This window comes from Urtica dioica, chromosome 9 (assembly GCF_054948205.1).
Source record: "Urtica dioica subsp. dioica isolate 48M chromosome 9, U.dioica_male_clone48M_v1_H2, whole genome shotgun sequence".
NCBI lineage: Eukaryota > Viridiplantae > Streptophyta > Magnoliopsida > Rosales > Urticaceae > Urtica > Urtica dioica.
In genome coordinates this window covers 22,392,695-22,404,486 of record NC_142764.1, presented here as the reverse complement: position 1 = coordinate 22,404,486, position 11,792 = coordinate 22,392,695, and the positions used below count along the sequence as shown (strand labels likewise).

The 11,792-nt window shown below is 35.7% G+C and overlaps 1 protein-coding gene across 1 annotated transcript; it reads left to right on the top strand.

Annotated features, from left to right (window-relative positions):
- Nucleotides 1–3,332: 3,332 nt before the first annotated feature.
- On the top strand, nucleotides 3,333–9,629 carry LOC149385856 (LRR receptor-like serine/threonine-protein kinase IOS1). The gene is made up of 13 exons (XM_089626426.1): nucleotides 3,333–3,435; nucleotides 3,508–4,054; nucleotides 6,362–6,831; nucleotides 6,914–7,052; nucleotides 7,131–7,202; nucleotides 7,298–7,369; nucleotides 7,456–7,536; nucleotides 7,673–7,857; nucleotides 7,934–8,187; nucleotides 8,274–8,400; nucleotides 8,504–8,569; nucleotides 8,639–8,831; nucleotides 9,115–9,629. Exons 1-13 carry the CDS (start codon nucleotides 3,333–3,335, stop codon nucleotides 9,536–9,538), a joined length of 2,733 nt encoding a protein of 910 aa, XP_089482552.1. The 3' UTR covers nucleotides 9,539–9,629.
- Nucleotides 9,630–11,792: the final 2,163 nt, after the last annotated feature.

Sequence of the window (11,792 nt, the reverse complement as noted above, 5' to 3'; positions counted from 1 at the left end):
AAAGAGACCAAGGTGTGTGCCAACTTTTTTTCTTATTAATTACTCCAACAAGATGTCGAAATAATTCTTTATTTCTTTGGGAGATGGTATGAACGAATTGTCCAACTCCAGGAGAGAGGAAAAATGTCCAACTCCAAGGGGAGGGGCTGCCGAAAATTCCAAGGTGGAATTGTGATGTGTTGGCCGACTTTTCCCTTAGCCTAAGCTCCTTATTTAAAGCATTCTAGCTTACTCAAAATAGAATATACACATACTTGATTTCCTTTGATCTTATTCTAATTAATGTGAGATATTTATTCTAGGAATAGAACAAATCAAACATCTTCAAGATACTTTAATAAATAAAATATCATATTCATATATGATATTTATTTACTTCTCACTTTAGAATATATTAATAAGGTAACTAATTAATATGGAATATCTCAATGATATTCTCAATAAATAACATAATTAATATATTATTTGTTTCTCACAAAATAGTATACTATTCCATAAAAGGAAAAAACATAGAGTATCTCCAGGATACTCTCATTAATAATTACTACATTAAATATTCACAAAATCGGATCATATTAATATATAATATTTATTTCATATTTAAGAAAATCACCATTCCTATTGGGCTTTGTTCAAACAAATCCAAGACCCATGTACCTCTATGTAGATGCCTACTACAAGTTTTTTTTGGGCTGATTTAAATTGCTCTTTCACAAGCCCATTTAAATCTAAGTGCTATTCCAAAGTTACTTAAACAATTAATAACTTCTTCGTAAAATACTTTATTACGAATGCGAAAAAAATTGCAACCAAGCTGCAGTAGTAAAAGTATAATCAATTATCTAATTATTACGAGAATCTCTATCCATCTTATCATAACCACCTTGGGGACAATGGACTTAGTAACAGAAGCTCCTACGAATCCGAAAAAATAGACAAAATCTACGTTTTCTCTTATTCATTTGTTTCGTCAATCTCGGCATCACCCCACAAGATGAGCCGAGACTGCACTCTTCTTATTACTAGAATTATATTGTACACAATGTATATGAGCATTCATTGATATAATCAGTACATGAGCTCAATCATCCAAGTTCAACTCATATCGAGAAATGTCAATTATTATGTAATACCTTTCTTGATACATATGAGCCCTAAGCATCCTTGCTTCCCTAGCAAAAGATTCTTTCGTACGTACTTACTTCAAAAGTTTGCGCAATTAATCGGTTTTGGAATAAACCCTTAAGTGAATGAATATTGACCTTCTTTCAAGGTTAGATTCCGTATCTTTGAATCATTTTCCGCTCAGATCTTATCCCAAATTCTCGAGGCATAAGTATTTAGACATCTATCTGTGAACATTGACCTAGAAGTCCGTGACCACTTCAGGATTTATATTAAGTCTCACCGTGACCATCTTAGCGACCCCGATTAGTGTGTTGTAACGGTGCTTAATCGATACATCAACAACCAAAGTCTGTCCGGGTCGTACACATACCAAATGTGCAGAATGCTCCCCCTAAGTGATCAACATTTCACTTGTGTTCCACATATGTGATTTTAGATCCAGCTATCCAGGCATGGTTCAATCACTGACCATGTTTTAGCTCACCGCCCGAATTTAGAAGCCCAACATGTAATTCAGTTTAATACGGAGGCCATGGATTCTAACTAGAAAATAATTCACTATTCAATAATGCTAATAAAGTAAAGTTCTTATTGTATCCGATAATCATTCATGTTTATTTTATTATCTTCAGTGAGGAATATTCCTAACAAGACCCACATTTCGTTGGAAATATTGTTCTCTGTTGTGACCTTAATATGCAGATGTGCTCACCAAGAGCTTGTCCGTGACTCGCTTCCTGAAACTCAAGTCCAAGCCTCTCGTTGGCATCATCACCGCCGAGGTTGAGGGGGTTAATAGAGAACTTGAAGCCACATCAGCAGCAACATCGAAGACTAGCTTTGGAGAGACTTATTGTGGGGTTAATGTAATCAAAGAGTGTTAGTTAAGTTAACTATTTCGAGATTAGATGTTAGTTGTACTAACTGATGTAACAAATAATACAACAGTGTAACCAATATTACGGGGAAGAAAAAGAGACTTTATCTCTCCAAATTTGAACACTTCATTTTAAGAATATTTCAAAATGCAATATATATATACAAAAAATTAAAAAAATAGTCAATTTAAATACTTGATATTGCTAAATAACCAACGTTTGGTAAATCTTAGATAAATAGTCGTAAATAATGACGTGACTTAATATATGGAGATGATTATTTATCTAAGATTTACATCTGTAAATACATGAATATGATTATTTATCTAAGATTTACCAAACGTTGGTTATTTAGCAATGTCAAATGTTTAAATTGATTATTTTCTCAATGAATACATATATATATATATATATATATATATATATATATATATATTATTTTACTTCGGCGTAGTGAAAATTGTGCTTACCATTTAGGCATTGAGCATCCTTCTTTTCGATCACAAGATAAAGTTCGAGTGCTCTAGTTTAAATAAGAATGGACAGTAGATTCTATATAAGGGAATTTTGAATACTTAAAATAGCGAATTTCAGCTCTTTGATTTGGTCTAACTAAAAAAGTCTTCGCAAGCACATAACGTTGGCACTTAGGAAGTTGACTTTTAAAGATGATATCAGATCTGAAAGCTATTGCGAAGAATTCTTCAAAGATTATCTAAGCGCCAATAATGCTTTGAAAATGACTAGATGCATTGGTTATTCTGCTCCTTTTCTCTAACTTCGTAATATATGTACGAAAATACGTAGCAGTAAGGGGATTCATAAATATCAAAATTTTAGTTAATATTTTAAATTTCGACTTGTAAATATTAAACCATCTAAGTTGCATGTACACTAAAAAAATTGCTCCATTTTTGCTGCGATTTCACAACATCTTCATTATTTACCTTTGTTTAATCTTTGCGGTTTTCTTTGCCCAAAAGAACAAGCTTTGCGCGGTGGATTTCTTACTATTTTTTTCATTATCCCGAATTTTCAAGAGCAAGTTGGCAAGTTGTTGGCGTACAAAATTGTCGTCAATGATAAAATATATATCATCATATGTCAATACGTACAGCCCGTATATACATAGAATTGACTACGTACTACAATATTTTATATAATCCCTACATTGAAAAATGTAGCCATGTAAAAGTTTTTTAATTAGAAAGATCTTTCATAATATAATTAGCTAATATAGATATTAAATCTAATTTTACGTTTTTCTTCAATCTTCAGTCTTCACAGCGCACACAAGCAATGCTAATCTAAACTAACAAAACAAAAATGAAGCAAAACGAGACTGAGTACAAACTTCACCTGATTTTCTTCCAACTTCTGATCATAGTTCTTTTTCTTCTCTTTCCCGTTGACGCACAGAACCAAACAGGTACATGAACACATATTCAATTTCCATAATCAATAGCAAACCTAATACTAAAGGTATATGGACACGTGTCAGGATTCATCAGCCTAGACTGTGGTCGGTTACCGATAAACCACTCCTACGCAGAGCCGTCCACGGGCATAATCTACGTCTCCGATGCCGCCTACGTGGCAAGCGGAGAGAGCAAGAGCATCGAGCCGCGGTACAGCGAGGTGTCCCAAGAACAAGCCGCGTTCGTCCGAACCTTCCCGGATGGCGGGCCCCGCCACTGCTACTCCATCGGAGTAGCGCGGGACGCGCGGTACCTGATCCGCGCCAGCTTCCTCTACGGAAACTACGACGGCCTCAACAGCCTCCCTCAGTTCGACATCCACGTCGGAGTCTCTCTGTGGGAGACTATTACGATCGAGGCCGTCGGGCTCAACGTCATAAAAGATGTTGTACACGTGGCAACACGTGAGGTGCTCAGCGTTTGCCTAGTGGACACTGGATCTGGAACGCCGTTCATTTCTGCGTTGGAGCTGAGGCCTCTGAAGAACGATACTTACGTAACTCCATCTGGATCTTTGTCGCTCCACCTCCGGGGTGATGTTGGGTCTACCCTCAATGGCTCCATTTACAGGTATGAACTTAATTATGTTTAAAATGATTTGTTTTTCTTAGTTCCATTTTTATTTTCCCTTGTATTATGTACAACACATCTGCGCGCGTTAATATTTTACTATAGAGATGATATAATTATTATTAGAGGTACTAATTTATTAAAATAAAAATTCCCTTATCCTAGTTAAATAGCTAATTTATGTTTTTACTGTAATATTTCAAACTTCACAGTCAGTAGAGTGGAGGAGCAAGGATTTGCATGCTTGCAGATTTGATTAAAAATATTATTCTAAATTTTGTAAGGAGTGTGTAGGAAAATAAATCACTGAGAATATATTAAAAAATTATATAATTATTATAAGTTATTTACCAACAAATACACATATACCCTAACTAGGAGTATAACTTCGGCTAGTGCTACCGATCTGGCCGTCTTTGGAAAAGGGTCGGGCCGAACGGGATTTCATGAAGGATCTGGGATGGGCTTATGGTATAGGCCATCAAGCCTGGTCCGACCCGGGCCCTCAATAACGTCCAACCCGAGCTCGATCTGGACTCTAATTAGGCTCAGTTCAGGCTAACCATTTTTAAATAAAATAATATTATATTTTTATGTTTAAAAAAGTACTTATGACATATAATTTAGTTTCTATTAATGAAATTAATGTTTTTTTAATAATATGTTTGTTGTTTTAATTAAAACTGTATTTATATAAATTTTATAAATATATTTTATTTTTTATTTTTTTATGATTATAATTTGAGCTTTTTGAAGCCCAATTTAAGGCCCTTTCAAGATCGGATCCGGACCCAGTCCTCGGCTCCGAGGGTTGAGAGCTTAATCCTGATTTGAGCCTAACATCTTATTCATTAGGTCTGACCTGGACCTCCAATAAATATGTTTGGTTCGGACCTGGACCCAGGTTTGGTTTGGACATAAAGAAGAAGGGCCGGCCTGGCCCGACCCGACCCGACCCTTTTGACACGTTTATCTCAGGCGCCTGAAAGATAAAATTGGCAGAAACTATATTACATTACTAATAAGGTCATTTACTATTATATCAAAGTTGTGACTCCTATATAAGGATAAAAATGGGAAATCTATCAAACCATCTCACATGGTTTAAAATATTAATTTATTAGCTGGTTTAAATACCTTATTATTATCATTTTATATCTAAGGTGTGACTTTTATATAAGGACAGAATAGGAAATCTGTTAAACCATCTCACATGTCTCAAAAATAATATTTTATATGCTGATTTGGATACTATCATTGTTATTAGCACCTTCTTGAACAAGGCTCGGAGTTATTAACGTGGTAGATTCAAAGTATTTACTGCTGGCTATAAAATCCATTCTTACGCCGTAAGATGACCTACGTGACGTAAAATATCATAAATATGACAAAAATAATTACAAATGCTACGACTTTTGAAATCTACATATATGCTGCATATGGATCTTCAAAGAACAGTTAAGTCATATGCTGCACACGGTAATGATTCAACCCCTTAATATAATACGCAGTCATTACTTCGGTCTTTAATTCCGTTTATACTTTTATTTCTTATTTTTTTAAATTATAAAAGAAATAGAGGTACGTTCAACATATTTGATTTAAGAATATATATCTCAATTTTACTATGTTACAAAAAAAAAAAAAAAACCTTTTGATTGTGGCTCTTAAATAGTTAAACTTTCAAGTAAGAAGTGTTTTTTTTTAGATATCGATGTAGTTCATTATTTCAATTCATATCATATAAACACTTTGCATGTCTCGAGCACTTGACTAAGTTCTAATGTCTTTCTAAATAAAATCATTTATAATATTTTTCTGATATATGAACTAAAATTACTCACACGCGATTAAGAAAAAGATGTTAAAAATGTAATTAAAACAGACATAATATATGTCAAAATATGATTAAAGTGATTAGGCTCAAAATAAGTTGACTTTAAATTATTCAATATAACAGCGTAAATAAATAAATTAACATATAAAACTTTAAAAATAATATATAAAAAAATGAAATAGTATATTTTTGGATCAAATGAAATTATTGTTATTTGTTTGGATAATTATGTAATTTAGAAGCTTTTAAAGGACCAAACTGAAAATACACAAAATAAATGTAGTAATGAACGGTAACGGGCTACAAGCAAAACTGTGCATCAATCCCTGAAAACGCTAATTTAGGGTGTGTTTGAGAGTTTGGGTGAGACTAAAAGTTTTATTGTAGAATGTGTTTTAGAATTTGATCGGCCATATGGTACCAAAACCTGAATTACTTAAAAAAAAACCTCTATACATAAAAAATTTCAGGTACCCTTTTGACGTGCACGACCGGCTTTGGTTCCCGTACGTCTTCAACAAGTGGACCCAATTGGCGACAAATGAGACGTTTGAAACCGGCTCGAAGTATGAGCCGGCACGGCTGGTCGTGGCCACAGCTGGCACTCCCATAGACGACGACGCACCAATGCAATTCGCATGGAGCGACCCCGACCCGGCTGCCATGTACTTTGTCTACCTATACTTTGTTGAGGTCATAGACACCAAAGGCAACGACTCAAGGGTCTTCAACGTCATGCTCAACGACGAGCTTTTCTACGGTCCCATCAGCTTAGAATACTTGAACCTCTTCACGGTAAGCACTCCCTCGGGACTCAACGGAGGCAACTTTACCTTCTCCATCGAAAGGGTTCAGAACTCGACTCGTCCGCCGGTTCTCAACGGCATCGAGATATACAAGTGGTTGGATTTGACGCGGCCTGAAACCGATCTGAAAGACGGTAAGATAATACAAATTTGCGCGTGTTATAATGAAGTTATTTTCTAGTATTTTGTAGTAAAGTTATTTTTTTTTATTATTAGTGGACGCAATTTCGATGATAAAATCTGGGTATGGAGTAAAGAAGAATTGGGAAGGGGATCCTTGCCTTCCTATGGAATATGCATGGACGGGTTTGAATTGTAGCTTTGAGGGTTCTGGTCCTCCTAGAGTAACATCATTGTAAGTAAAAAGAAAAATATTAATCGGATTTTGTTTTGCATATATGTTAGTTAATTTTCAGTTTTTGTTGATGTTCAGGAATTTATCATCTAGTGGACTGACTGGGGAGATATCGTCTTATATTTCAAACCTAACTTTGATAGAATCTTTGTAAGCGGTGATGCATGGTCTCATATATTATAATATATTGTTTAATCCATTGATTTTTTGTTTTATATTTTTCTTTATTTTTGTAATTTTATTAGGGACTTGTCAAATAATAGCTTGACTGGATCAGTGCCGAGTTTTCTATCCCAGCTGCCGAAATTGAAATTCCTGTAAGTGACATGAAGATATATGACCTAAAAATTTTAGTTATTCCCTCTAATTGTAATTTCAAAATTTTTACTTTGTTTATTTTCAGAAACTTAGAAAGAAACAACCTCACAGGCTCTGTTCCGGCTGAACTCATTCAAAAATCAGAAAGTGGTTTTCTATTACTAAGGTAAAAATTATATGTTAAAAACAGAATGCAAAAAATTTGTTCCAATATTTTCGTTGAATTTCTTCCTAATTAACCATGTAAAATATTATTCTTGGCTTTTAAAAGCTGGCTTATATTTATGACTTTATGAATGCAGCGTGGGAGAGAATCCTGATCTTGATCAATGCACATCACTTTCGTGCGAAAAAACAGCGGAGACACAGAAGAAGAGCAATGTTCTAATTCCAATTGTAGCTTCGGTTTCTGGATCGATTGTGCTCATGATAATAGTAGCTGTAATCGTATTCAGCGTTCTTAAGAGGAAGAAGAGATTAGGTAAGAGTTTTTTATAATGGAAATTAGTTATATAATACAATAACACTTACACCTGATTAACCCTGCGTTTATATCAAACTAGCACAATCAAAGGAAACAGATCTTATAGGCTTCAAGAAACGAAGTTTCACCTACTCTGAGATTGTGAAGATGACAAACAACTTTGAGAAGACTCTTGGAAAAGGTGGATTTGGAACTGTTTTCTTCGGAACCGCTGCAGAAAATATTCAAGTGGCGGTTAAATTGCTTTCTCCTCCGAAATCTGCACGGGGAAATCGACATGAACAAACTGAGGATAGTATGCAGAGCTTTCACCATCAACAGTTTCAAGCAGAGGTAAGATATTTTGGTGTATACAATATTGAAGATCATATAATTTTTAGCTAGATTATAAGAAAGACTATGCCACTCTTGACTTGCAGGTTAAGCTTCTTATGAGAGTTCATCACGGAAATTTGACGAGCCTTATTGGATACTGCGACGAAGGAGACAAAAAGGGTCTCGTCTACGAGTTCATGTCTAACGGAGATTTATCGTCGCATATTTTAGGTATGGTTATTTTTAAAATATACATTAATACGCTACATTAGGACTTGCAATTTGATTTACTCTTTCTTCTGTGACACTGTTTTATGATTTTTTTCCTGTGTAGGTGGTAGTAACACGATTTTTTTGAGTTGGAAAACGAGAGTTCAAATTGCGATTGATTCAGCTCAAGGTTAGTGCATTTTGAAATTATACACAGTTTCATTCTCTCTATCTAAAAATATATGAAAAATTTATGTAGGATTGGAGTACTTGCACTCGGGGTGTAAGCCACCGATAGTCCATAGAGACGTAAAAACCACAAACATTTTATTAAACGATCGCTTACAAGCAAAGATTGCCGATTTTGGACTCTCCAAAGCCTTCCCGACTGAGGACAATGCCACACACGTCTCAACTAGAGTCGCCGGAACACGCGGATACCTTGATCCTGAGTAAGTTTACTCTGATTAAAGCACTAGAAACAGAGCATAATCGGTAAAGAGGGCGTCAAATGTAATTATATTAATAATTAAAAAAAAAACAGCTGATCACAGAATATAACCCTTAGTATTTAGCTTGTACACCATCACCTCTCAATATGATTTTTAAGGAATTGTTACTTCGTACGGCTTTCTATCAAATCGATCATTATACTATTAAGGATGCCATCATTAAATGTTGATTCAAAGCACGAGTATTTCAAATCAACTACGATTAGTGACACCGTATTTTCAGGTATTTTCAAACGGGGTGGCTAAACGAGAAAAGCGACGTTTACAGCTTTGGAGTCGTTCTCTTGGAGATAATCACAGGACGCCCTGCTCTATTTAGGATCCCGGAAGAGACTACCGTCATTCAGTGGGTCAATTCGGTGCTTTCCACAGGTGACATCAACACCATCGTCGAGCCAAGCCTAGATGGAGATTTTGAGACAAACTCAGTTTGGAAAGCAGTTGAATTGGCGATGACTTGTGTCTCTCGATCTCCGAATAAAAGGCCGACCATGAGTCAAGTTGTTGCCGAATTAAAGGAAAGTTTGGCAGCAGAATTAGCTCGAATAGACAATAATGGTGTTGGGTTTGAAACAGCAAGGGTCTCGGTTGATAATGTAGTAGCTTCCAATGTGAGTCCTAGTGAAATAAGTCCCTTGGCAAGGTAGGTTTTGAAAAGTGCACCAAATTGCTGATCATGTAAAACAGAGCTGGATACAAACTGGAGTACGAATAATTCTGTAGAACATACTCGTTATATACAGGTTCTCGTTTCCTTGAAACTATATATGAGTAATAGTCAAAATATACATAATGTGTGGCAGCCGAATTACTCAAAAAAAAAAAAAAAAAAAAAACTTAAGTGGTTTGGGTCAACAAACATTTTCTGTACTTCTAGTATATTCATCGTAAGAAATGAGTTTAAGATGTTTGGAGATTGTTTGAAACTAGGAGAGACTGATATAAAACTAGAGGGATAGCAGAGCTTTTTATAGAAAAAGAGAACTAGGTGTGTTCTTTACTTGATAAAAAGCGCCAAGCTTATACCTATTATTATAGATTATTTCTCAACTACGAACCGCCTAATTAGAACACTCTGGCAAATAAAATAGTAGTTCAAAATTTCTAACTCTTCAAATTTTCGAACACATCAAAATATCAATGTTACAAATCTTATGTGGAAAAGCGCATCTCAACACAAATAAGAGTGTAAAATTAGATCAAACGTTATCTTTGTACATAACTAGCGCATGAAGTAATTTTATGGTTTGAGCACCAAGAAATAAAATCCAAAGAAGATCAGTGAATAGACGCATACAATCAATATATCATCGTTTTGAATTTTGATATGGAGTACATGCCCATATGGACACTTGATGAAGCCTCTTCCTTTGAAGTACTTATCGGTTCGAGCATTCCAAGCTCTTGGGGCTTGCTTTAGCCCATAGAACGCCTTCTTCAGCCTCAAGATTTTGTCTTCTTCTCCTTTAACTTCATAGCCTCGTGGTTTCTCGATGTAGACTTCTTCTTCAAGATATCCATTTAAGAATGCCGACTTGACATCCATCTGATGTATCCTATTAAATCACCGCATTAATTTAAATTGCGTTAAAGAAATCTCGGAATAAATAAAAGACTTGTCGAGTCCATCTCGATTAAGAAATATTTTCTCGAAGTCTGAGGTTGGCTTCTTGTCATTCCAAGCGTTATAGCAGGGGATGTTATATAAACTTGTGGAATGACAAGTGATATTGTAGAGCGAGGCCCCACGATAGGCAGGCTCTAAAATCATATGCATCTGTATTTTGCATCACTATGTGTTTGTTTTCACGTCACATGGCATTAGTTGTTTTTCTTTTCCTAAGTTAGGCTCCCACTCACTGAGTCAATCGACTCATAGCTTTATGACCCTCGGTAATGTAGATAGTGGAAAGGCTCGTAAGCGGGAAACGAGATTGAAGACCGAGACCAAGCGTGTATTGCCTTGACCTATGGACTATAGAATTTCTTAACCGGGGGTTAGTGTCTTTTGTTAAAACGTTCTGGAACGTATTTGTATAGGAGTCGCTATAAGACTCTAAGTTATAAAAGCGAAAAATTTCCCTGGAATTTCGCAAACTATTTTTATTATATAATCTTATGTGATATTTTGTTTAATTTATGTGTTTATTTTATGAGTTATGTACAGTTGGGTTGATCGGTCACGGTTTGTGGGCGAGCTGTTGCTCGCGGGTCGTGACATTAGAGATATGAGTAGTCTAACAGTCTCTAATCGATCAAAGGAGCAAATACATCGTCGTAGTCGATGCCAGCTCTTTGGTTATAGCCTTTTGCCACCAATCTTGCCTTGTATATTTCAACTTCTCCTTTCGAGTTTTTCTTTGCCTGGTACACCCACTTCACACCAATCGCCTTGTGTCCTTTTGGAAGTGAAGCTAACTCCCAGGTATCATTCTACTTTGTCACCTTGATCTCTTCATCCATGGCGTTTCTCCAAGTTTTCTCTTCTAAAGCTTCTTGAAAGTTCATAGGCTCGCAGTCCGCAAATGGACAAAAGAGAGTAAGGTTGTCTTGATTTTCTGTTACCTCTATAACTCTTGCAAACTTCTAAAGTGGGGAGTCATTTCACTTGAACTTTCGCCTTCTTGAGAACTCGGAATTGGCGAAGTCGGTGGGGTAGCCACATCTTCTTTTAGTTGCTCTGGCTGCTCCACATTATTTTCTTCAAATTGTGGAAAGAAGTTAAAATTTTCATTGCTCGGTCTCCAATCCAATTATCCTTCTTCGTCGAATATGAAATTTCGACTAATGTTTGTTTTTCCCGTATCTGGACTGTAGAGCTTGTAACCTTTGGAATTGGTGTCGTAGCCGATGAAGATGTACTTCTCGCTCTTGTCATCTAGTTTGCTTCGCTTCTCGTCT